Source organism: Hyaena hyaena, unplaced genomic scaffold, assembly GCF_003009895.1.
Source record: "Hyaena hyaena isolate Hyena2069 unplaced genomic scaffold, ASM300989v1 scaffold_2, whole genome shotgun sequence".
Classification (NCBI taxonomy): domain Eukaryota; kingdom Metazoa; phylum Chordata; class Mammalia; order Carnivora; family Hyaenidae; genus Hyaena; species Hyaena hyaena.
Window position 1 is genome coordinate 3,279,404 of NW_024080634.1, and position 27,209 is coordinate 3,306,612.

Here is a 27,209-nt window from a genome sequence, read left to right on the forward strand (position 1 = left end):
CCCCCCCACCCCCACCTCCACACACACACACACAGGTAGCACCTCCTCGCAGAGCCTTCCTCCCTCGGGACGAGAAGCATCTACTTCTCTGAGTCCCGCACACCGACTCCGCCAGCCCCGCAAGCTGCAGGCCCCTTCTCCGCTGCTTGCCGTTTCAAATTTAATTTCCGCGTTCAAGTCTCCCTCCCGGCTGTGAGTTTCCTTGAGGACAAAGACGTTATCATGTTCATTTCGGTGTCTCTTGGGTTTCATAGGAACTTAATAAATATTTATTGACCATCTTAGAGTATATTTTGGCCCTTTCATAACAGGAACAGGGCCTGTTTCTTTGGTGTGCTCAGCGGCCGGCTTGCTGTGGGGGCTGGTTTGGTTTTTAAAATCATGGACCTGGTTGAAGACAGAAGGAGAAAGGTTGGGAACGAGGCGGGTGATGTCCCCTAAGTACTTCTGTATCCTTTGAATGGTTTACATCAAGCATGTGTTTATGTATTACTTTTGTGATAAAGCAGTTTATTTAGGTTATGCTGTTCATATGATCATCGTCTCATTAAGGCGACAAGATGACCTTTTTGAGTAAGATTTTCCCACATTCTCTCCAGTGCCTCAGACTCAAGTCCTTTCAAAGGGGTCTCGCGGCGCTCTCCGCTTTGTGAATGTGTCTAACTACGCAAAATTACAAGGGACAGCACATAGATTAGGAATTTTATGTGGGCTGGAATTGGGGATGGTTTTTAACTGCCTAGAGTCGCTTGCAATATTATTTCAGCTGTGAGTGGATTATAGCTCGTTACAAGGAACCCTTCATCACACCGAGATGTCCATGAAATCTTATTTGCTGTACTTTATTCTCTCATTTTTCCCCGGGAAAGGGAGCCAGAAAACCATGTTTATCCTGGTTCCCAGTGGAGAGAAGGACCACATCCCTCCACCCTTAAAGAAAACTCTATTTGAAATGTCTTTTCCATTTACCCTGCTCTGAATAATGGAGTTTTTAAACTCGTTTGTTTTCCTAAATATTAAATTTTCAAAGGAGGGGTATTTTTTAGTTCAAAGAGCCTGTTTCAAGCCTGTAACGGTCCTCTTGGTCTGGCATCCACTGGCAGGGACTTTTAAAACAGCACCCGATGGGTCAGTTCAGTAGCTAGAAAGATGACTCCAAGCCAGCACTGTTGGTGCACACTGCTGAGGCGCATCTCCCCACAAAATCTTTGCTTTTTGTTGTATGCAGGGGCGCGGAGAGGCCATCTGAGCCATCCCCTGTCTCCAGGCAGGCTGGTAGGTGGACAGCGTGGGAGGGGATTTGTTGGGGCCAGCAGCCCAGAGTCACACAGCACCTGTTGGCTGGTCAGCTCTGACGTGGGTCCGCTGGCTGGATGGACGGGAAGGCCATGCAGCCTCCTGAGGCCTCCCCGCCCCCCCTTCCATGTGCAACATGTGCAACACGAGCAGCCCCAACCTGGCCGAGGCACCTGGGATTCTTGGACAAACGGCCTAAATCCATCCTAGACCTTTTGCTGTTGTTCTGGCTCTGAGCATCTTCAAAGCCGTACCACATAGGTACGTAGGGGTGCCTGGCGGGCTCAGTTGGTTCCGCATCGGGACCTTGATTTTGGCTAGGGTCATGATCTCACAGTTCGTGAGTTCGAGTCCCGCATCAGGCTTTGTGTTGACAGCGCAGAGCCTGCTTGGGATTCTCTCACTCTCCCTTTTTCTCTGCCCCTCCCCCACTTGCGCACCCGAGTGCTCTCTCTCTCTCTCTCTCTCAAAATAAATAAAAAAAAAAAAAAAAGAAAAAAAGCAACTGTACCGTGTAAAACTCAGAACTTCTAAAATCCAAAGTAAGCCATTTCCGGTCATGTTTCCTCCCGGGTGCTGGTTTCCGATTCTTCAGTTGTTCTAGGCAAATCTGCTGGTCACTCTCACCATCCTTGCTGCAGAGGGTTGTCCTGGCTGGATTTCAGTTTCAGTAATGTCAGTGTTTCTCGGTGGGGGGCTGTTGACATTCGGGGCAGGCAATTCTCTGTATTGCAGGACATCTTAACAGCCCTGGTCCAGCCCCACCCAGTCCCAGAAATCACCTCATCATTATGACAACCAACAATGCTTTCTCAGCCTGGCAGTGGAGTTGGGTGGGGAGGGGGGTGCAGTACAAGCCTCAGCTTGCTGGGGGTCAGTACTACCTTCAGCCTGTGGGGACGAGAACCATTCCAGCCGAGTGTATGCTCTCTCTGTAGGCAGGCATTTCTCCTCTTTCGCTGTGGGTCCTCAGCACCCAGCAGTTAGTGCCAGACTCATGAGAGGACATCAGGAAACATTTGTCAAATGAATGCATGAATGAATGAATGAACGAATGCATGAATGAATGAGATCCATGAAGAAGCTTCAAGAGGGCCTGTGAACCCCATAAAATAGTGTGTGAAATGTGTGTGTGTGTATTGTACACATGAGTTTTCTAGAGCCAGAGTTCATGGCATCCATCCTAGTCCCCAAGGGAAATTGTGACCAAAAGGGACTCTCAGAAGACGGAGGCAACCAGTGTCCACCACTGGCCTTTTGATTGTATCCCTGCAAACACCACTGCGCAGTGTGGGATGCGTCTTACAACTGCAGATCTAGACACCGTCCTAATATCCCTGCAGCGAGGAGGGTCCTGGGGCGCCTGGAGGGCTCGGTTGGTTAAGCATCCAAATTTGGCTCAAGTCACAATCTCGCGATCCGTGTGTTCGAGCCCCGCATCGGGCTCTGTGCTGACAGCTCGGAGCCTAGAGCCTGCTTCAGATTCTGTCTCTCTCTCTCTCTCTCTCGCTCTCTCTGCCCTTCCACTGCTCGCGCTCTCTCGCTCTCTCTCTCTCTCTCTCAAAAAAAAAAAAACATTTAAAAAAATATTTAAAAAAAGAAAGGACTGTCCAGACAATTTGAGGGGAGACCCCGCTCTGTTACAAGTCCCTGTAACGCAAGGGCTGCATCCTGCTCTGTGACAAGAACTGCTTGCCTTCCTCCCAGGCTCTTTGACTCACTAACAGGAAAGTTTGGTGAGCACAGGTGACAAGGGGATGTTTCCTCCCAAACTGAAGCGTGTTTCGCAGGTGGCTCTCCTAATGAAAGCCAAAGACCTTGGTGGCATCAGTCCACTACCCAAAAGCCGAAGCTCCTGCAGGGGCTCGGCAGAGGCTGAGCTGGACAGAGCGAGCCATCAGGACTCGCTTCCTTCCCGAGAGCGCGCTGCCGGGCAGTTTGTCTCCTGAAGCACAGCCAGCGCCCCCACCCACGCAGAACAGGCAGCCCAAGCCGGTGGCTGAACAGAGGGTCCGAGCTCCCGATTCATCTGCAGACCTGCATCGTGGTTCAGGCTCAGCTCATGGATCTGTGGGAATTACCGTTTGGCCACATTGCAGGTCTTGGGATGGGCACGGAGGGTATTAACATGAGGATGACTTTCCCAGCTCCCATCTGCCTGCCCATCCTCGAATTGTCCTGTTCCAGGAAGAGAATCTACAGCATTCTAGAAAGGGCATTTGGCCAGGGGAGGGTCACAAGACTGAGGACTGGAGGAACCCAGCTGTGTAGTTCATCTCTGGGACAGGAGAGCGTTGGCTAAGAAGTCAGTGATATCATTCACCCGGAGGGATCATTCTATTTGCAGAAGCTTCCAGCATATAGACTAGGTCTTAGCCCAAGTGTGCGGGGAAGACTTTCTAGGGGGAAGATGGAAACTCTGAGGAATTCCTGAAAGTTCAGAGTAAGCTTCTCAAACTTTAGTTTGCCTTAAAAAAAGAACCACCCAGGGTGCCTGGGTGGCTCAGTTGGTTGAGCGTCTGGCTTCGGCTCAGGTCACGATCTCACGGTTCGTGGGTTCAGGCCCCGTGTCGGGCTCTGTGGTGACAGGTAGCTCAGACCCTGGAGCCTGCTTCATATTCTGTGTTTCCCTCTCTCTCTCTGACCTTCCCCTGCTCGCATTGTCTGTCTGTCTCTCTCTCAGAAATAAATAAAGCATTAAAAAAAAAAATAACCATCCAGAAAGCTTGTTAAATTAGATTCCTGGCCCCAACTCCAGGTAGTCTATAACGCAGGGACCTGGTAATTTATGTTTCTAACAAGTTCCCTGGTGTTGCTCATGCTGCTGATCTGGGGACCCCACTTTGAGAACCGCTGGTGGCTTGCAGGATGGTTCATATGGTGCTCCATCGCGCCCCCTTGTGGGGGGAGATGGTAGGAGACAAGCAAGTGAATGGGACTCCCTAGCCCCTTCCTCCCCCCGACCCCGGACATCCAGGACACCTCTCAGTCTGTTTTACAAATCTGGGTTTTTGTGAGTAAATGAAGAACCTCTCATGAAAAGGAGAGGAGAGACCGTGGGCCTGGAACTGGCCTGTATGAGGGGCGCCCCCAAGAATGGGGGCTTCCCACCCCCTCATTCTAGCGAGCTGTTTCATGAGGCAGCCTCTGCTGGTAAGCTGAGAACGTTCGAAGCCAACAAAACCCTACATAACCAACTACGTGAGCAGAGGCAAGACAGGCCCCAGCTTCTGCATGCGTCCCTTCTAAGGTCAACAGAGCCCGTCCCCTCGGGTGCCTGGGGCCCCAGATGTGCCCAGCTGTCTGCAGCTGGAGTGCTTGCCCTGTCTGTCTGCAGGCTTGATGCCTCTGCAGCCGCAGAGCAGCAGCCTGGCTCACGGACCTTACCTGGCACTGTCTGAATGCTCTCCACGTCTCTCTGCCCTGTGCCTAGGCCCACCGGCACGGCCACTCGATCCTCCCAAAACCAACCTCAGGAGAACTTGATGCCCTCCCGTAGCTGCGATCCAACAACAGTTAGCCGCCTGGGGTAGGGCCCAGTTTCTGGCATCAAAGTGTCAGGTTCGACTCTTGGCGCCCACAAAGCTAAGAGATTTTGGGTGAGTCACCTCGTCTAGAGCTCCGAGTCCTTGTCTGTGAAATGGTGACGATTATGGAGCCTCTGTGAGCTCTGAGCACAGCTGCCGGTGCAAAGCTCCTCGTGCAGCCCCTGGCATGGCGTGAACGCTCAGGAAATGCTGGCCGATTACTACTTAGTCTTCCCCGGGCGCTACTGTGTCAGCGGTTGGGGGAAGCAGGAGTGTGCCGCCGCCTGTGTTGGTTTGCTAGGCTGCTGTAACAAAGGCCACAAACTGGGTGGCTCAAAACAACAGAAATTTCTTTTCTCACAGTTTTGGAGAAAAGTCCAAAATCAAGGTGTTGGCGGAGCCATGTCCCTCTGGAGGGTGGGGGGCGGGGGGGTGGATTTTTCCATGCCTTTCTCTTCGCTTCTGAGGGCTGCTGGCGTTCCTCGGCTCCCGTGTTGTCACATGACCTTCTTTCTGTCTGTATCTGTATGTCTTCTTGTAAGTTACATTGGATTAGAACCCACTCTGATTAAGTATGACGTCACCTTACTTTGGTTCTAGCTCCAGAAACCCTCCTTCCAAATAAGGTCACAATCACAGGTGCCAAGAGTTAGAACTTGAATGTGGGGGTGCCTGGATGGCCCTGTCAGTTGGGCATCTGACTTCGGCTCAGGTCAATGACTCGTGGTTTGTGGGTTCGGGCCCTACGTGGGGCTCTGTGCTGACAGCTCAGAGCCTGGAGCCTGCTTTGGATTCTGCGTCTCCCTCTCTCTCTGACTCCCCCTGCCTCCACCACCTGCTCATGCTCTGTCTGTCTCTGTCTCTCAAAAATAAATAAACATTGACAAAATTTTATAAAAAAGGACTTGAACGTGTCTTGCTGGGGGACACAACTGACCCGGCAGCACTGCCCAAGTACAGCGAGGCCCCGGGACCAGCAGGCATGAAGCCCCAGGGCCCCTTGCCGTGAGGCTGTATGGGCTTCCCTAGACTTGGACTAAAATGTCCCAATGGCTGTGTTTTCCAGGGTGTTCAGACTTACACCTCTTGGATATGTTGACCCCAACTGAGAGAAAGCGGCAAGGATACATCCATGAACTCATTGTGACAGAGGAGAACTATGTGAACGACCTGCAGCTGGTCACAGAGGTAATGGCAGCCGTGGGTGCCGGCGTGGGGGTGGGGGGTTTGGGGACACTGGCAGAGGATGGGGAGAAGAGGGGCCTCTGTTAAGGAGGGCCTCACCCTGATTCTCAGCCTGAGAGGGTCTCTGACGTGTGGGGAGCGTCTGGATGGCAAATCACAGAGCAGATTCATCCCCGAGAGAAGATGGCTGAACTCTCACCCATGGCCCTCTGAGTCATCCCTATGGAGGGGCAGACATCACTCATGTCAAGGGATGACTGAGTCCATGAGGAGGTGTGTGGAAGGAGTTGCATGGGCTGGGGATTGAGGGAGTCTAGACTCTACTCAGAGAAGTGGGAGATCAGCCACCAACTCGTCAATGCCGTAGAGCGGGTCACGTGGTCTCCCAGCCCTGAGGGTGGCGTCTGAAAATGGCGCCCTCCGGCTGGTATCTCCAGTCATTCCTAGCGTACATATTACCCCTGAGGAAAATCTGTTGCTGGGAATGAAGACGTTCCTCCAAGGCGCCTGTGCACCGCCCTGTCCCCGAGGATCCCTCGTTTCGTCTCTCCTCCCGGGGAGCCTTTGAAAGGCCTGGGCCACTTGGTCCAGAGGGGTGAGGAGATGCGCAGCTGGGAACCCTGCTTTTCAAGAAGCCTTTTGCTTCTTCAAAAGCCTTTTGCTTCAGTCTGTAAAGACCCTTCAGAGTGAGCGCCCCGCCTCCAGGAGAGGATAATGACCTCATTGCGGGCAGGGGCTCCCCACGTGGGGCTGGGCGGACGGCTGTGATTTACCCCGAGTCACCCCCCCCCACAGAGCTTGGGGCCTGGGCAGGGCTCCCCTCAGGGCGCCCAAGGCCTGTCCGTGCGCAGACACTGCAGGCGAGCACGAAGGAGCCGCCCACACCCACATGCATCTTGAAGCCCCCGCTTTTCCCGCCATGCCCACCCCGCACCGTGGGCAGGTAAGAGTGCCCTTGACTTTGGACAGGCCTCCCGGCTTTATCCTGCTGGAGTTAAGGCCTGTCCTCTAGAGGTCAGCCGGCCTTCCTTGTAAAACAGTGCAGGGACCCGATGGGGACAGCCCCCCCCCCCCCCAACGCCCTCAACCGCTCAGGCAGAGGAGGGGCCGTCTGCTGCCGAAGCTGCGGGAAGCTTCTGGGCCTCGGCACAGAGCTGCAGACGCTCCTCTCCATGCTCTCAACAGACCTGCGCGTGTGTTCCGGGTGTGAGCTAACGGTTTGCTTTCTGAACTGCTTCGTTTTCTGCACCTGTAGATCTTTCAGAAACCCCTGATGGAGTCTGAGCTGCTGGCAGAGAAAGAGGGGGCTATGATTTTTGTTAACTGGAAGGAGCTGATTATGTGTAATATCAAACTACTGAAGTAAGCCTCTCCCCTAACCCCAGCCTTGCTTCGCCCCCTCGGCTCTCACACACTAGCACCTCCGTGTGGCTTTGCCCATGTGTCCCCGTGCATGCCGCCCCGTGTTTCTTTCTGCCTCTGTTGCTCATCTCCACCCGTAAGCACCGTGATTCCTTCCCGCACACACCCCAGTCCGTCACCGCACACGGTCAATTGCCCAAGTTCCTGCTTTCACTGCGGGTCTAGAGTTTCCAGAGCGAGGCCAATCCTGGCTCCGATCGCTGACCGGCGCCCTCCTGGGGGGCGGGGTGACTCCCCACACGCCTGCCCGCAGGTGCGGGTCCCCCGGGTGAATACTGTTCCCTTGGGACATTCTGGCTCTTGTGGATGGAGAGCGGTGGGAACCATTTGCTGCCCATGGTCGACATTTCCTCAGGTTAATGCTCTGGAAGCCAGCCTGGAGCCCGTTATATTTCATTCCCAGTTTGGTTTTTAGAGGCAGCTGCAGGGCCGGGGAGGAAGCGCTGGGCCAGGAGTCAAGAGGCCTGGGTTTGGAGCCCAGCTCACTGCCCATCCTCCTTGAGCCTCGGTTTCCCCATCTGTAAATTGAGAGGGTTGGATTATGTCATCACAAAGGTCACTTCTTTTTTTTTTTTTTAATGTTTTTTATTTATTTCTAGGAGAGAGAGAGACACAGCGTGAGCAGGGGAGGGTCAGAGAGAGAGGGAGTCACAGACTGAAACAGGCTCCAGGCTCCGAGCTGGCAGTCAGCACAGAGCCCGACGCGGGGCTCGAACCCACGAACCACGAGATCATGACCTAAGCGAAAGTCGGACGCTTAACCGACTAAGCCACCCAGGCGCCCCACAAAGGTCACTTCTTAAAAGAACCCCCCTACCCCACCACAAGGGTCTGGGCAGCTCAGTCGGTTGAGCGACTTCAGCTCGGGTCATGATCTCGCAGTTTGTGAGTTCAAGTCCCACATCAGGCTCCCTGCTGTCCACAGAAATTCCCCTTTGGATCCTCTGTCCCCCCTCTCTGCCCTTCCTCCAATAGCTCTCTCTCTCTCTCTCTCTCTCTCTCAAAAATAAATACTTAAAAAATAATAATAAAAGAATCCCCCAAATCTGTGCTCAGCAGGCCGTACTTTGGGACATCACTTGCTAAGAGCACAGAGTAGGCCTGTGGTGATCCAGCGGTTGGGAGGAGGGCCGCCCCGGGAAACTGGGATCCATTCCTAATCTTCATGTTCACGTAACTGGGAAGTGGCTATTTCCTAAATGTGATCCTTGTTCTTATAAAGTAATTCCACGTCCCCCCTTTCTTGAGTGCGTGTTTGGGAGTGGATGGGAGATGGAGAGAGAAGTGGGTATGAAATAAAACCACGACATCTGCTCTCTCTATGCTCTGGAAAACAAATAATCAGAGATGACCCCGAGTGGGGCTTTGAGAAAGTGTTTACATGATCCTCCTGGAGGAGGGAGCTGTAGAAGCCTCTGAACATAGATACGGGTCAGACGCTTAGGCTTACATCTTGTTCTTGCTCTACTGGCTGTAGAGCAAGTCTCTTATACTATGTTGGCCTCGGTGTCCTCATCTGTAAAATGGGCATGGTAATAGTACTACCACGTAGGGTGGTTATTAGGAGGTCTTTAGATGAAAGTGCCTGGCCATCGTAAGTGCTGGGTTCAGTCCCCTTGCCTTGGGGCCAGTGGGCTAGTTAACCCCTGAACCTATGGGAGATGAACCTGAAGGGTTGGAGATAAATTGTTTCAAAATAGATACAAAAGTTTTCTTTTGAAAATATACCTGCAAGTTCTATTTTTTTTTTAAGTATACTTATTTATTTGAGAGAGAGAGAGACAGAGACAGAGACAGAGCAAGCAGGGGAGGGGCAGAGAGAAAGGGAGAGAGAAGAGAATCCCAAGCAGGGTCCATGCAGATCCCGACATGGGGCTCGAACTCACAAACCGTGAGATCATGGCCTGAGCCGAAATCAAGAGTCAGATGCTTAATCGACTGAGTCACCCAGGCACCCTTGAAAATATACCTACAAGTTAAAACCCCTTTCCTTGGGCAGCAATCTGGGGGGTGAGGAGGTGGGAGGTGCATCTCATGTCCCCAAGCGCCCCGCCCCCATGTCACCCTCGCTCCTGTCCCGTGAGGGAAGCAGCAGCCCCTTCCTTGAGCTCTGTCACGGCCAGGCCTGCACACCCCTTCCTCCCTGGTGCTGACGTGCTTCCCAGCCCCGGAGGTGGGAACTGAGAGTGCTCACCACTGGGACAGCCAGGCTCAGAGAGGTCCAGTGACTTGAGGTGACACAGAAGGCAAGCCTGTGGCCCACACTGCTCTGTGGATGACCTGCTGGCAGCTCCACCCCATCCTGCAACCGACGGAAGGAACGTAGAACCAGGAGGCAAATGTCCTAAGTGTGTGTCTGGGCTCCAGCACCTTCTAACCTGTTCTGGGCAGTTTCCTTGGGCAGATCCTTCTCGGACCCCTTGTTCTGGGGACTGTCAGCTTGCAGGCGTGGTGGCTGCCTGGGCGGGCATGCGTGGTTATCCCGAGGAGTGAGGAGGTGAGCCATGCTGCTGGCACACTGCCAATCATGTCAGACATGCCTGCACAGCACTGGCACGGTGTCCCTGTGCTCTGTCCCCTTCCTTTGATGACCTGATAGGTTAGGCTGGGTGATCTAATATTTAATAGCCTTCTGGGGACCTGATTTCTTGTTTCATCCTTTTCAATGTTACTATGCACAATTTTAAATAGAAAAATGAAAAGAATTATAAGGTGGGCGCCCATATTGTGGATTGTACGGTGAACATGCTGCCACGTTCCTTTGCTGCATAGACTTGATTTCCTCCTACAAAGGATGAACCCCAGTGATGGGAGGGTTTTTGGGCCCCTTGCAGGCTAGAAGAGGAAGGAATTTTTGGATAAAGAGAGTGGAAGGCAGCAGTCTTTGGAAGGCCACTAGTGAGCAGCCACATACCTGCCTCTCCTGACCTATGGGCCAGCGACTCCTTGAACTTGGGGTGGGAGTGGGAAGGATATGGGATTTAGGCGACAAATAAGAAATAAATACGATGAAAATAAAAGGGTGCTAACTGGGACATAGGGACTTCCTATTAATGATGTCTCTCATTGGGGTCTGTGAAATTTGCTTTTAAGAAGCAGAGTAGGTCAGAAAGATCTAGAACCTTTCTATGTTAAGAGTGGGCACAGGCCCATAGGTGCAGCTGTCAGAAGTGATAGAAGGGATGCAGAAATGACACAGGGCAGTGCAAACCAGGTGTTGGGAACTGCTTTTCTGTATTTTTAAAATTTTTTTGTAAGTTTATTTCCTTTGGGAGAGACAGGGACAGCGCAAGTGAGGGAGGGGCAGAGAGAGAAGGAGAGAGAGAATCCCAAACAGGCTCCTCGCTGCCAGTGCAGACCCGGGCACAGGACTCAGACCCACGAACTGTGAGATCATGACCTGAGCTGAATCCAAGAGTCGGACACTTAACCGACTGGGCCAGCCAGGTGCCCCTGTTTCTTTTGTTTTAATCAGTATCTTTTCCTGTCTCCTTGCTTGGAAGAAAATTAAGGAGCTTCTCAAAAAGAAAAAAGTGTGTTTCTTAAAGCACTTGACTTACCTTCTATTTTTCTTTTTTAAGGTTTATTTACTTATTTTGAACAGAGAGAGGGAGAGAGAGAATCCCAGGCAGGCTCTGCGCTGTCAGCACAAAGCCTGATGCAGGGCTTGAACTCATAAACCCTAAGATCATGACCTGAGCCAAGACGGAGTCAGAAACTTAACTGTCTAAGCCACCCAGGTGCCCCACTGACTTACCTTCTTTTTAACTTAATTAAGATAGACAATTTAATTTTAAGCAGAAAACGAAACTAAAGAAAAAAACACGTTATCTTGGGGGTAGAGATAGGATGGGGAGATGGGAGGGAACTTGGGGCTGGGGGCGGGGAGGGGAAGGCAGGGCACGGAGGAGATGCCAGAAGCAGTGACAGGGAGAGACACAGAGGGACGGAGAGAAGTGGAGAGAAATCTGGGCGGAAAGCAGGAGCTGCTTCTGGAGGAAGGATTGCGCCTGCGCAGAGCAGCTCCGGTGTGGAGATGGGTCTGGACGCTGTGCATGTTGTCTCATGCTCAGGGCTCAGGGACCGGAGCTGTGGGGTCACAGGTTATACCACTTGGGTTCAAGGGCTGCTTCCATCAGTATTAGCTGCGTGAGTTTGGTCAGGTCACTAAGTTTCCGTGGGCCTCAGGTGTGCCAACAGCCAATAGGAAGAGTTAGCAGTACACAGAAGAGTGTTGACGCATATAGAACGTATTCATAAAGGCAAGTTCTGCAGACCATGCACTTGCCCTGCGGACTTCAGAGGGTCAATAGCCCTCATTCACTCAGCAAACACAGAGCACTCTTTGAAATGTTCATTAGCTGATTGGTTACCGAGATCCTTCAAGGCCTCCACGCAGTAAACCTTTAGATGAGATTACAACCCAACTCACCAAAGGACAGGGCTGTGGCAGCTGAGTCACATGACCCCGGGGCCTGGTGACACCCTCTGTTCAAACCCATTCAGGCCCAGTCCTGCCCATGCAGTAGAACATCCCAGAAGGAGACCCACGACTGAAACTAACCGATGTCTGGTCCATAGTAGGGGCCTGATTTTAGGCCTGGGCCCTGGGAGACAGCTCAGGTCTGCAGGTGTGAACTTCCAGAATCCAGGCGCTGGTTTAACCTCTTCACAACAATGGCCATCTGCGTGTGCTCTTTCTTCTTTTCCCTTTTCCCTGTCTTTTTCATTATTTTTTTTTAAAGGGGGATGTGGGAGGGTGGTGGTACTTTTATTTTCTTAGAGAAAGATTGTTTTGCTCCTCCTCATAGGAAAATGATGGGGGGCGCCTGGGTGGCTTAGTCAGTTAAGCGTCCGACTTTCGCTTAGGTCATGATCTCACAGTTCGTGGGTTCGAGCCCCACGTCGGGCTCTGTGCTGATTGCCAGCTCAGAGCCTGGAGCCTGTTTCGGAATCTGTGACTCCCTCTCTCTCTGACCCTCCCCTGCTCACGCTGTCTCTCTCTCTCTCTCTCTCTCTCCTAGGAATAAAATAAAAAATTAATTAATTAATTAATTAAAAAAAAGGGAAATGATGGAATGATGGAATTTCTTCCACTTTCCATCCATAGCAAGTTTATAACATGGTTATCGAGGGCTCTGGTCCCCCAGAATTGGGGGTGACATCATCCCCAATCTAGCAAGGTGAGAAAATCTCTACATGTTGGGAGATAGTCCATACCAACCCCCTCAATGAGCAATGGCCATTTGGCCATTCTGAGGATATCAAGCTGCCACCCCTTGCACCCCAAGCTGCCAGTGCTGATGGGCACCTCTCCCTACAAGGGCATCTGCAGAGAGCAAATTACTCATTGTTCACACCACATCATTTATTTTCCCTAAAATTTCTCTCGCTGACTTGTTTGCCCAGTCCAAAGATTTTTCCTTTAGCCAAAAATGTAGGAGAAGGAAAATACTGATGTGAAGTTTTTAAAGCCTAATGCTAATATTGCAAAGCTTCCTTAGAATTCTATAGCCTTATCCTTACCTCAGGGCTCCTGTAACATGACCATGAAAGTAGCCAAAGGAATTTATAGTAATATCCTCCCAACCTTATGTGAAAATCATATATTGTACCATTCTGTTTCATCCGTCCATCCATCCATCCATCCATCCATCCATCCATCCATCCGCCCAATCATCTACCCATCCATCCATCCATCCATCCATCCATCCATCCATCCATCCATCTGTTCATCCATCCACCTATCCATCATCCTGGGGTAGGCAGAACACACTCATGCCTCCTATACTGTGGTTCTGCTGTCAAGGTACATCACTATCTTTGCTGGGTAGAAGCCCAGTGATAAACACTCTAGAGGCTCATGTTAGGAGTTGGAAGGTTGGGATGCAGAGTCGCAGCTATCATGGTCCTGAACACTCAGACTGCAGCTGGACCCCAGAACAAACCCCACCCAGTCCTATCAGTCTCTTCTCGGCCTCCAGGATACGAATTGTTTGGCTTCATGGGTCCATTATCTTATAAACAGGCTTCTCTTTTCAGAACTCCGTAATCCCGTCAACTTCAAATTAGCTACAGCAATGAAGCAGTGGATGGCACAGATAGTCCAGACAATCATTTATACCTGGCTTTGGTGAACACAATGGCATTATTTTTCTGTGGCAGTTGGTTTTTACCATCTTCATTATGTTCCGTTCAGTCTGAAAATGAGCCTCCGTGTCCCTTGGCAACAGTAGGCTCCCTTGGGTGGCACTGACCCGGAAACAGACTCAGTGCTGGGGCCACGGGGGACTTGCACCACAGCTAATCCATAAAGTGAGACATCAGCACAGAGATCCTGTCTGAGTTACTAAATAACTGATTCCGTATTTCTCCCTGAGAAAAAAATTCTTTTTCATGCTGACTGTGCTCAGCAAAGATGTCTTTGAAAAGTTTTAATTCCTAAGAACCGGCAAACAGCCCATCATGCCACAGAAAGATGCCCCGGTGCTACCCCACTCATTTCTTCTCTGTTCCTTGTCTCCCCAGTAGATCCTTTAGTGGCCCTGGGTTTGTGCCCCTCACACACGTTCTGTTTCCGTACAACCTAGATGTGCCCCATGCCGCCGTCGGCTAAGGGTAAAGGCAGGGGGCTCACTTCTCACGTTCCCGTGCAGAGCGCTGAGAGTCCGCAAGAAGATGTCTGGGGAGAAGATGCCTGTGAAGATGGTCGGCGACATCCTGACCGCCCAGCTGCCGCACATGCAACCCTACATTCGCTTCTGCAGCTGTCAGCTCAACGGGGCTGCCCTGATCCAGCAGAAGACGGATGAGGCCCCGGACTTCAAGGAGTTTGTCAAAGTAAGGAGCCCGGACTGAGCCGAGCCTGGCCCCTGAGTGGCTGACGCTGGGCAGCTGGGTGTGTGAGGAGCGAATTCAAGCCTGCGAGCTCATTCCTGCTAAAAGCCAACAGGACCCAGGTCTTGGCTGCGCAGTAGGGGCTGACATTGGCTGGCAGGTGTGGTTGTGACCCAAGCGGTGGCCTTGCCGAAGAGGGGCCAGCCCTGCACCTGGAAGCTCTGATCTGTGGTCCAGGGGTGTTAGTGGTGTTATTCGGATGTGGGTTTAAATCTTCCATCTCATTGTCAGGCCCAGCAGGGCTGGCGCCCCTCAGATTTCCTATTCTGTTTGGTCTGAGCACCCCAACTCTTTGCTGCAGAGGGAATGGCCAGGAATCCCAAAGGACACTTTATTCCTTTTCCAGTTGGTTCTTATTGATGGCCTCAAGCTCTGAGAAGCCTGCGGGGGTAACTGTGGGATGCAGGTCTTCTGCCTGGGGGATAATGGGGTCTCGAGAGCCATGTGTCCACCAAGGGACATCTGGGGAGGTGGGCTCCATGCTGCTCGAGTCCCCAGGCCCTGGGACTTGGCATTGACCGGGGTGGGTCCCTGCTGGCCCCAATGACCCATTCAAACAGCCCCCACTTCTCCCAGAGAAAAAACATAGGAAGAGAATCAAATAACTTCTGCTAAACGGCTACGTTTTAGGGAACAGACTGATAACACCAATGGCAGGCTTATCTTTGTACCTCATGCATTTGGGGGCTGACCATTCCCTCTGGCCCTATAATCATGGTTGTGGACTCATCACTCTGAGGCACAAGGGTGCTCCCTCCCTGACCGCTGCATCACATAATGCTTGTTCTTTCTTTTTCGCCTGGTGCTTCTCAACATGAAATGCTTTGATTTGCTATCCAGTGAATGGAGGCATTCTAAAGTCATATGAAGGGGAGAAATATCGATAAGAAGTAGGCTCAGGGTGGTCTAGAGGCTGGAGAGCAGATGCTGAGCCACTTGGGGTTTCAGCCAAGGACCGATCCTCCCCGGGCACAAGGCAGGATGAATTCATCACTGGATGCACTGGATTTGAGGGAAATGCTGACACCACCCAGGACAGGGGACTTATTTCCCCTCCTCATCACCTCCCCTCGCCTTATCCCTGAGGGGGTTGACATGCCCTTGCCGGGTGTGGGGTGTTCCTGCAGTGATGATGTCCATGGCTGGGGCAGATTCACACACTGATAGTTCCTGGGACTTGGAGCCCAGGTCACAGCAGCCTCTTGATTCTAAGGCTTTGTTAAACCTGACCAATGCCTTTGAGAGCTGAGTCACCGTGTAATCCTTGTGACTTACAGATGGGATCATTTTTTGAGGGTAAAAGGACTCTTTCCTCCAGTCGGGTTGACAAAAGGGACAGGGAGTCTAGGGACAGCCTCCAGGCCTTGAGATTGTAGTCCTTAACCCTCCTGTCTCAGCTCCGTGTCCCTGCATCCCTGGGACTCCCACCGGAGTGTGCAGGCTGCATTTGAACCAGACAATGAGATTCAGCCCTAGTGCCATCTCTGGGACTTAAAGGGAATTTTTATTCTAATTCTTCAGTCTTTTGTCTCTTCTTATTCCTGGGACTGTTCTAAAGCTCTGGCAGATATCCAGAAGAAATATTCTCTGTAAAGTCAGAATCTCATCTGTGTAATCTCATCTGTACGTCCCAGGGAGGGTGTGCTGAATGTGGAGAGCAGAGGTTAACCCTGGTGGCTGAGTCACATCTACCAGTCTCCGGTCTCCATCTGGAAGGTGCCTCGTCCTGGACCCGGATAATGAGTCCGACACTTCCAACTCCAGGCTCCTCAGTTCTGGTCCAGATAAATGAGACAATGTGAGGGTGGGGAGTCCTAAATAACATTGGTGTTGATGTCACTGACTAGATTTTGCAGATTTCTTAAGTGCACTTAAAACGTCTCTCATTTCAGAGACTGGCAATGGACCCTCGATGTAAAGGGATGCCACTCTCTAGTTTTATACTGAAGCCTATGCAACGGGTAACAAGATACCCACTGATCATTAAAAATGTAAGTAGCCATCTCGCCTTTTCAAGCAGAAGAATGCTTGTTCAGCGTTTCAGGGATCCGGGGGTCATGGGCAAGTTCCCCAGCCAATGCACCTGGTGTCTGTTGTATAGAATCACACACCAACGGGGTGGAAGCTTCTGCTTGGTAACGCAGAAAGAAAAGCTGTTTATTGTGAAAAGAGCTAATAATATACAGTCTTCAGCTGTGTGACTAAGTGACTTTTACCCTATAAGTTGGAAAAAGGGAGCTCTGTTCTTGGTTCTTTTCCTAATAGAGGTGTAGTGCCTTCATGCCTTGATTTTCCTACCAAGAGGAAGAAAGAAACGTAATACCGACCACCCATCTTCTGAAAGCCATTGTGAAGCTGTCTCACAAGGTCTCCACCTGTAATTCAAGGGAGCAGACTCAGACATCCTCCGAGCCTCTGATTATATAACCACAGGGGGCTAGCTCCTAGAGAGAGGTTTTAGATCTGGTTCCGTTTAGTGGAGACTTTAGACACCCAGATCTGGGCACTGGTGTGCTCATTGCGATTGGGGTGTTATTGCCGTTTGGGTCTCTCAATGGTAGAGTCAGGAAATATATGTATGTATTGTATTCACACACACATACTCACATATATGTAAGTGCACACATATACATTTATACTTATTTCTAGATCACTCCAAGTATATAAAAATGCATTATTAAAAGCCATGAGTTCACACTGATACCTCCTGTTCTAATCTTAAGCCACAGAATGTATTCTAGCCTTCACTCTTTCTACGCTTATAACTTTTCTATGAGACACCTGACTCTCATTACCCTCAATATGTTTACTAATTTTTTAAATTTACAACATGTTTTTATTTAAATGTAAAAGAAATACATCAGATTGTGTGTCACTAAACATTTTCTATAATAATACAAATCCCTAAAATCCTCAGTTCATTAAATTTTAAAAACCACTGCCTTGTCAGTAAGCAGCTGAAGGAAATGCCATCCTGATTATTCACTGGACACAGGAAAAACCGAAGGCAACACTCTTGCCCTCCTTAAAAAACTCTATTTTAAATATAAGTTTATTTTATTTTTTAAAATATAATTTATTGTCAAATTGGCTTACATACAACACCCAGTGCTCATCCCAACAAGTGCCCTCCCCCATGCCCATCACTCATTTTTCCCTCTCCTCCTACCCCGTCCACCCTCAGTCTGTTCTCTGTATTGAAGGGTCTCTTGTGGTTTGCCTCTCTCCCTCTCTGTTTGTATCTCTCCCCCTACATTCCCCCATGGTCTTCTGTTAAGTTTCTCAAGATCCACATATGAGTGAAAACATGGTATCTGTCCTTCTCTAACGGACTTACTTCACTCAGCATAATGCCTTCCAGTTCCATCCACGTTGCTGCAAAATATGTTTACTAATTTGCTCAAAACCCTGATAGTAACATATCTCCCTCCTGTCTCCTCAGTTCAACCCCAGCCTGAGGCCACAAAATGCACTGTGGCCCTTGGCTGAATTAAATGTTTAGATTGGAAGCAGGCTTTCGACCTGATGTTTCCTCTCTTCCACCTTGACAGTTACTATTTAATTAGCTCAATACTTCTCTTTACCTCCCCCAATATTTAATTGCACAGTGGAGTTGGAAACAAGCTTTTAAAATAGGTGTTTTAGATCTAGCCAGTGGGGACAGGGGAACAAAAACAAGAAAAGAACTGAGAGTCATAAATATTAAGAAGGAAAAAACAAATTATCATTATTTGCTAAACCAAGCTTGCTGTCCTTTAAAGGACCCAGGAATGAACTGAAAAGTAGTGGAGCTAAGAAGAGATTTTTAAAAGGTAGTCAGTTATAAGATGAATATGAAAAACCGTTAAAGTACTAAGGTGAAATCTTTTTTATGATACTGCGGTGGAGAAATTCTTGGCATGGCACTGAGAACAGAAATTTAAAGGATTTGGAGTTGCAGCAACTTAAAAAAATATTTTATTCTGGATGTTCATTAAGTAGAGCAAATAAATTGTGGTAGATCTGTACTATGAAAATATTTTTAAAAATAGAGACTTCTATGATTTAACATGGAATGACATCCAGAAAATGCTATTAAGTTAGAAAAAAAAAAAAAAAAGGCATAGGGCACCTGGGTGGCTGACTCTTGATCTCAACTCAGGTCTTGGTCTCACAGTTGTGAGTTCAAGCCCCGCATTGGGCTCCACACTGGGTGGTGAGCCTACTTAAAACAAAGCAAAGCAAAACAACACCTTTCATGAGCAATCCTACCGTGTGATTCATTTTGCAAAACAGATGAAAAACTCGATGTGTGATTATTAAATATATGCAGAGCATCCAAAAGTAGTTAAAGGGATACCCTTCAGTCTGTTGGCATGGCTATCTCTTGGCTAGGACAGTGAAAGGGAACTTTCACGTTTGCTCGATGTACTTCTGTATTGTCTGAATCTTCCATATCAAGAATGTGTCAATATATTATTTGTAACAACAGTTTCTTTAAAATGTCAGTGTGACAAAATATCATGAACCACACTGAAAGACAAATGACATTTGGAACCTGGGTAAATATATTTCAGACTGTATGTAAGTAAGTACTGAAATATACATAGATTACTTATCTGTATCTATGTATTTATCTATGGATCTATCTATCCTCTATGTAAGGCCACTTACAGCTCAAAAAGAAGACGATAAATACGCCAGTGGGAAAATAGGTAAAATATACAACTAGATATTTCTAGGAGGCAGTACAGAGTAGCAGTAAAGAACACATAGTCAGGAGTCCGGCTGCTTGGGTTTGAATCTCAGTACCACTTGGGTTAAGTTACTTAACCTCTCTGGGCATCTGTTTCCTTATCTGTAAATTAGGGGCACACTAATAGTACCTGCTCCAAAGAGTTGTGAGAATTAACTGAATTAGTAAATGTAAATGTATGAAAAGTTTAAATTAACTAGTGATAAAAGAGACCCATGGCCAAACAAGAAAATACCTTGCTTTTGGCCTGCCAGATAGGCGTATATTAAAAAGGTTGTAGTTTACCAGTGTTGACAAAGATACTAGTTAAAGGCAAAGTGGTTCAAGCTTTTGGAAGATATTGGAGAGATCAAACTGCACATTCTCTTTGGCTCAACACTTCCACCTCTAGGAATGTATTCTAAAAAAAAAAAAAATAATCGGAGAAATATTGAAAAATTAGGAACAACATGAATTTTTATGGGAAGGGAACTATTTAAATGCCTTGTAGTTCATCCTTACAATGATACATCCTAGAATCCTTAAAAATGATAGCATAGGACCATCTGTTAAAGAGGCTGTCTTTTTCCTATTGGATACTCTTTCCTGCTTTGTCAAAGACTAGTTGGCTGTACACTTTTGGGTCCAAGTCTGAGTTCTCTATTCTATTCCATTGGTCTATGTGTCTGTTTTTGTGCCAATACCATGCTGTCTTGATGAAGACAGCTTTGCAGTAGAGGCTAAAGCCTGGGATGGTGATGCCTCCCGTTTCGGTTTTCTTCTTCAATATTGCTTTGGCTATTCGGGGTCTTTTGTAGTTCCATGCAAATTTTAAGATAGTTTGTTCTAGTTTTGAGAAGAATGCTGGTGCAATTTTGACTGGGGTTGCACTGAATGTGTAGATTGCTTTGGGTAGTAATGACATTTTAACTACATGGCAATGAGAAAGAATGGAATCTGGCCATGTGTAGCAACATGGATGGACCTTGAGGGTGTTATGCTGAGAGAAATAAGTCAGGCAGAGAAGGACAAATAACATATGTTTGCACGTATGGGAGGCTTAGGAGGAACTTAACGGAGGACCATGGGGGAGAAGAAGAGGAAAAATAGTGGGGGAGAGGGAGGGAGGCAAACCACGAGAGACACTTGAATGCTGAGAACAAACTGAGGACTGATGGGGGTCAGGGGGAGAGGAAGGGGGGTGATGGGCATGGAGGAGGGCACTTGTGGGGATGAGCACTGGGTGTTATATGGAAACCAACTTGATAATAAACTAGTTAAAAAAAAAAGAATCATGTACTTTACCCCATAAAAAAATGATAGCATAGGTCCACAGGAAATGGACAGCAAATGATATTATATAACTGCTATTAAGTGGGGAAAAATAGTGTGCAAAATGGTACATTGGAGTGTGGTAGTATGATTCAATTTTTATCTTCTGAAAAGTGTGTGTGTGTAGGCAGAGTATGTAACTAACACACAGACAGAAGTTCTCTCCAGATGGGGAGATTATGGGCTATTTTTAGGTTCTTTGTAACTTGCTGACTTTTCTGAATTTTGAATATTGTACAATATTACTCTTATAGTTAGAAAAATCAATAAGCCTGTTTTCATTTTGAAACAAAACAAAGCAAACTGTTGGAACTAATAAATAAACTCAGTGAAGCTGCAGGATACAAAATCAATACACAAAAATCTGTTGCATTTCTATACCCTAATAATGAGCTATTGGAAAGGGAAATTAAGGAAACAGTCCCATTTGCAATTTCATCAAAAAGAATAAAATACCTAAGAATAAATTTCACCAAGGAGTTAAAAGATCTGTGTATTGAAAACCACAAGACATAGTGAAAGAAATTATAGAAGACACAAATAAATGGAAAGATACTTCATGTTCATGGATTAGAAGAATTAATGTAGTTAAAAATGTCCATTCTACCCAAAGCAACATACAGCTTCAGCCCAATCCTATTCAAAATTCCAATGATATTTTTTAAGAAATAGAACAATCCTAAAGTTTGTTTGGAGCCATAAAAGACCCAAATAGCCAAAGCAATCTGGAGGAAGAAAAACAAAGCTGGAGGCATCATACTCTCTGATTGCAAACTATATTACAAAGCTATAATAATTAAGACAGTATGGTACTGGCATTAAAAACAGATATGTAAATCAGTGGAACAGAATAGAGAGCCCAGAAATAAGCCCGTGCACATATGGTCAATTAGTTTACAATAAAGGAGCCAAGAATATATAACAGACAAAGGACAGTCTCTTTAATAAATGGTGTATGTGTGGGGGTGCGCCTGGTGGTCAGTTAAGTGTCTGATTTTGGCTCAGGTCATGATCTCAACAGTTCATGAGTTTGAACCCCACATTGGGCTCTCTGCTGTCGGTACACAGCCTGTTTCAGACCCTCTGCCCACCCCACTCTCTCTGCCCCTCCCCGGTGCACGCCCTCCCAAAAATAAATAAACATTGTTAAATAAATAAATAAATAAATAAATAAATAAATAGTGTTGGGAATACTGGACAGCCACATGCAAAAGAATGAACCTGGACCACTGTCTTACACTGTACACAAAAATTAACTCAAAATGGATTAAAGACTTGGATGTAAGAGCCCATACCATTAAACTCCCAGAAAAAATAAGTGGTAAGCTCCAAGAGGTGTTGGCAGTGATTTTTAAAAATCTGACATCAAAAGCAAAAATAAACAAATGGGACAACAGCAAACTAAAAAGCTTCTACACAGCAAAGGAAACTGTCAAGGAAATGAAAAGGCAATCTACTGAATGGGAGAAAATATTTGCAAATCAAAAAATCTGATAAGGGGCTAACATCCAAAATATATAAAGAACTCATACAACTCATATGATAGCAAAAAAGCAAACAATCTGATTTAAAAATGGGCAGAAGATCTGAATAGGCATTTTTCCAAAGACAACATACATATGGTCAACAGGTACATGAAAAGAGGCTCAACATAATTAATCATCAGGGAAATGCAAATCAAAATCAGAATGAGCTCTTATCTCACACCTGTTAGAATGACCCTTATATCAAGACTAGAAATAACAAGTGTTGATAAGGATGTGGAGAACAAGGAACCCTTATCTGCTGTTGGTAGGAATGTAAATTGGTGCAGCCACTATGGAAAATAGTAAGGAGGTCCCTCAGAAAATTAAAAATAGAACTACCATACAACCCAGCTATTCTGCTTCTTAGTATTTACCTGAAGAAAACAAGAACAGTAACTTGACAGATAAATGCAGCCCTGTGTTCATTGGAGCAGTGTTTATAAAAGACCTGGAAAACAACCCAATTGCCCATCGATGGATGAGTGGATATATGTAATATTACACATAATATGTATAATATAATTTCTATAATGAAATATTTAGCCATTAAAAAAAAGTGAAATCTTGCCATTTGCATCAACACAGATGGACCTCAAAGCCATTATGTTAAGTGAAATAACTCAGACATAGAAAGACAAATACCATATGATCTTTTCTTATATTTGGAATCTTTAAAAAATTAATTAACGCCCCCCCCCCCAAGCTCATAGATACAGACAACAGATTGGTGGTTGCCAGAGGCACGGATAGGCAGTGGCATAAATGAGTAAACTTTTGTTTTTTTGTTTGTAGTTTAAATAAATTGAAGGGAAAAAAAGAAGAAAGCAAAACCAAACCAAAGCAAAAACAAATGAATAAACACAAGCCAGTTGTGTGGGCTCCCAATCTAGAGCTGTAATCCTTAGACTGAGCTGCATGTTAGAATCACCTGGAGAGCTCTAGAAAATTCCTACACCAGAGTCCCACCCCCAGGGATACAATCATGGGTGAGGCATCAGGAGTTTCCAAAGGGATCCTAACTACAGCTGGGATTGGCCTGACGGGCGGGGCTGTTGTTGGAGATGATTGGTGGACACCCAGGACCCAGAATGTGCACTTTTCTCAAGTTCGGGGCTTATCTAGGACTTTAAGCCAAAGTGTACCTTTGAGATGAGGTATTATGCAAGGTCCGTTTGAATTCTTTGTATTTGGACAAAGCCTCGGTAGGTACTCCCAATGGTAACCGTTCTCATTTATTAAGCACCTTTTAAGGACCAGGTACTTTGCAAAGTACTTGATTGTATCAGATCATTTAGCCCTCCAAGCAACCTTATAAAGGTGCTGTTAGCATCCCCACTTTTCATATGAGGAAACTGAGGCTCAGAATCTTTATGGGACTCACCCATAGCATGCCTGGTCAATTGCAAAGCAGAGATTTTAATGCAGGAGGTATAGCTCTAGGATGGCACTCTTAGCCACTGGCCTCGAGGGTTCTGCCCATAAAAAGGCACATTTACTCAGATGCACCCCTTTGCACACTAGTCCAGAGGCACCCAGATTCCTGCAGCTGTGCATGGACCCTGGAAAAGAGCCATTTTCTAGGGAGAAATCCACGCAGGGTGCCTAATGCACTTGCCACAGCCACTGCCCTCTTCATACCCAAGTATAAATAATGTGGTGCCCCCTGCCAACAAGGAGTGGCCGTCATGCTCATGTCATTGCTACAGGTGGGTGCTCAGAGCTGCAATTTCTCACGGGGACACCCATCAAAAAAGGTCGGGGCCCTCCTCAGCTGAGCCCCCCAGGACAGCGAGCCCCAGGTGCACCTGCACCACCTGAGGCTGCTGTCTTCTGTCCTCCTGTGTAGATCCTGGAAAACACTCCTGAAAACCACCCTGACCACAGCCACTTGAAGCACGCCCTGGAGAAAGCGGAGGAGTTGTGCTCCCAGGTGAACGAAGGGGTGAGGGAGAAGGAGAACTCCGACCGGCTGGAGTGGATCCAAGGCCATGTGCAATGTGAAGGCCTGTCCGAGGTAGCTGCCTTGGGGCTGGGACCCGGGCCTCCCTCCCGCTGAGCCTTAGTGGCGAGAAAGATCGTGAACTGTCCTCTCCAGGCCACAGTTGTGCCCGTTCTGTCTCCAGCTGACTCTCACCTGCTCTTGAACCTGTCCTGCTGACTTTTTTATTTCCATGTTGCTTTCTTTTCCATTTTCGGCTGTTCTAGTTGTGTTGTTGAATCTGCTGGTTCCTTTCTTGTGTTTTCTTCTTGCACAGGTGGCCATGCTTTGCATTTTTTTTCCCTAACACATTTTAAACGTATTTCTGCATATCTCACATCAGAGAACTGTAATATCTACAGGTATGGCTCTCACTCCCATCTGCTGTTTCCACTAGCTGTCACCGCGTATGCCTGCTTCTCTGTATGTACTGTGATTTTTGATTGTGAGTTTAGTGTTCCTTGGAGCTTTATCTGTGGGACCTTGGAGCTCTGAAGTTGCATTCCTCCTGAGAGAATTGCTACCAGGATCACCCTAAATTTCATGTAGAGAGGTTTTTGGATCACAGTAGTATGTGAATTGTATTGTGAATGTGTATGGGGGCTGCCCTGTGGCTGCACATTCTCAGGGGCATTTTTTTCATTCCACTTATACCAAGGTCAAAAACAACGGAGTCGTCTTGTTCATCTCTGCTGTGCTTGCGTTCCCTCGTGGTCCTTCCTCTGTGGGCCAGCTTTCGGGAGAGCCCTCCCGTTAGATCCCTCAGCTCAGTGGACCCTGGAGGCATCCCTTGTCTCCTGCGACCCACATGGCCTTTGAAGCTCAAGGTCACCAGACTCAAGAGAGGCTCACAGGGCTAAAGCTGGCGTTGGGTTTTATCTTCTGGGGTTCACACTTTCTGTTTTGGCCTCTGCACATTTTTTTTACTTTTTTAAAAATATTTTTTATCACTTTGCTTACATTGCAAAAGTGAATTTTTATATTCTACTCAGTTTTTAAAAATTTTCACTGGATATTTCAACATAGTCCACCAATATTGGAGAAACAGAAGTTTCTCTTCTAATATTTAATTATTTTCTTGTCCTGTACCTTTCTCTTAGTTTCATTTATTGTTGCTGCCTTTTTTCTTCTCTCTTTCTTTGCCTCTGCATGCACATGCATGCGTGCACACACACGTATGTGTGCACATACACACACGCACACATGCATGCACACATGCCATTCACTAGGTTTACCAAAATGCCCAGGCAGATGCGTCCCCCTCATCCCCCCTCCATGTGGCTTCTTCCTTCTTACGATGCTTCAAAGGCAGGCAGTACCCAAGGGAATCACCCAAAGAACCACTGGTTCCTTCCCTGCCTCACCTCCTTGTTGGCCTTCACCATAGGTGTGGGGTAAGCCAACCTGGGGGGGGGGGGCAGCCCTGTGGAAACCCAGGTGACAGGTGTAGGCCCCCATTGTGGAATTTTGTGTTGTTACGCCACCCAGGGGCATTCATTTTGGTTGGTTGGCTCATGTATGCTTCCATCCATCCATCATTCAACGAACATTCCTTGAGCACCTGCCCATGCGCCATTGCCTTGGTGTGCTAAACACTAAGGACATGAAAATCACGAAGATGTGGCCTCTCCCTTCTCTAGGGTTCTACAGTTCTGGATGAAGTAGAAGGACTAAACCAACGTTTACAACAAAATGCAAGGAGTGGCAGGGCAGAGCCAGCTGCAGGTGCTGTGGGGACACATGAGGAGGAAGGGACAGACATAGGGGGATTCAGGGGAGCATCGGAGAAGGGGACGCTTGGCTGGGTGTTGAAGGATGAGTATGTCCATTCAGGAAGGAATCCAGGGGAAGGGCATCTTAGTGGAGGGACGTCCTGAGCCGGACATCTGTAGGGTGATAGGCAATAAGGCTTTACGGCAAGTTGAAGGCAGGGTGAACAAGGCCTGTGTATCATTCAGAGGAGCTTTAACTTTATTCTGCAGATGGTGGATCCAAACAGCTCCTGAATCTGCCAGGCAGGAGTGCCAACATGGCAACTTGCATTTTGGAAAGGGGCCTTTCCTTGCGTCTCATGGCTGCTATCGGGAGGACTCAGTGAAGCCTGGGTCTTCATCTTAAATCATGAAGCATAAAATAAGCTCTTCTCATTTGAGTTTTGTGGCTTCTGTGCCTTCTTTGAAATAGACTTTTGTCCTTCCTTATTGGCCGGTCTTACCTAGTGACTGTACACCAGCTTCCGTCTTGTCTGTATGATGTCCACTGTACAATCATGGAAAGGGGGCATGTTGGCTTCCATTTCCTGGCCCAGATCTAGGTTCAGACCTATGATTAAGTTTCAGATAAACACTATCTTTGGCATTCTTTTCTTAAGATAGAGAAATGTAGGGGTACCTGGGTGGCTCAGTCAGTTAAGTGTCTGACTTCGGCTCAGATCACGATCTTGCGGATCTTGGGTTCTAGCCCTGCATTGGGCTCTGTGCTGACAGCTCGGAGCCTGGAGCCTGCGTCAAATTCTGTGTCTCCCTCTCTCTCTATCTCTCCCCTACTCGCACTCTGTCTCTCTCTCTTTCAAAAATAAAGAAACATTAAAAATTAAAAAAAAAAAAAAAAGAAAATGCAAAGATTGTTCCCAATTCATTTATATTCAGTGTTAACCTGGCCTATCGGAGGCCCCATACTTACTTGGAGTATGAATAAATGCCATCACATTTATGTGATCCAGGCCGCCCTCTCTGGATTCATCGTCTGTTCCCAAGTGCTTTGCACTCTCTTGGCAAGCCAAAAGGTCGGATTGATCTCCAGACTCCTGTTCATAGTGCAGGGGTAAAAACTATCCACTGAAGGCTCCCATCTGAGTGTTATCTTCAGTCTTTCGGGCTCCCTCAGAGCCCTGGTGGCAGATTAGAAACCTTCTCCCTTTTTGTACCCAAGAGTGGAGTGGAATGCTCAATCTTCCTTGATGCCTAAAGATCTCCAGTCAGAGACACTGCTGATTCTTTCTCCCATAATGGAGGGAGATGAGTGGCCACCAACATCTCTTGGGGGACACATGGTGTGAACCCTGTCACCTCTTCACAATTACTCTCCTCAGGGAGACCTATAGGGTTCATAACTCTGGAGAGTATTGGTCTTGAAGGCTGCTGGTAGAACATCCTATGGGGCCCAAGTGTGGGCAGATAGGGGCCATGATTGTCTGACATGTGCCTGGACCATATTGCCACCTGGGCACAGCTGTGCCTTTCCCTCTTTCAGTCTCTCACCTTGCTGCCAAAAAAAGGAGGGTCTCAGTGTGGTTGTTTTTCTGCCTCAGTCTCCCTCTGCCCCTTTAGAAA

The 27,209-nt window shown here is 47.8% G+C and overlaps 1 protein-coding gene across 1 annotated transcript in view; it reads left to right on the top strand.

Moving 5' to 3' along the window:
* ITSN1 (intersectin 1) overlaps positions 1-27,209 on the top strand; it is a 221,074-nt gene that overhangs the window by 186,399 nt on the left and 7,466 nt on the right. Inside the window, exons 29-33 of the mRNA XM_039228609.1 lie at positions 5,890-6,011; positions 7,264-7,370; positions 14,087-14,270; positions 16,220-16,318; positions 23,746-23,913. Of these exons, the coding sequence (XP_039084540.1) occupies positions 5,890-6,011; positions 7,264-7,370; positions 14,087-14,270; positions 16,220-16,318; positions 23,746-23,913 (680 nt within the window). The remainder of the gene's footprint in view (positions 1-5,889; positions 6,012-7,263; positions 7,371-14,086; positions 14,271-16,219; positions 16,319-23,745; positions 23,914-27,209) is intronic.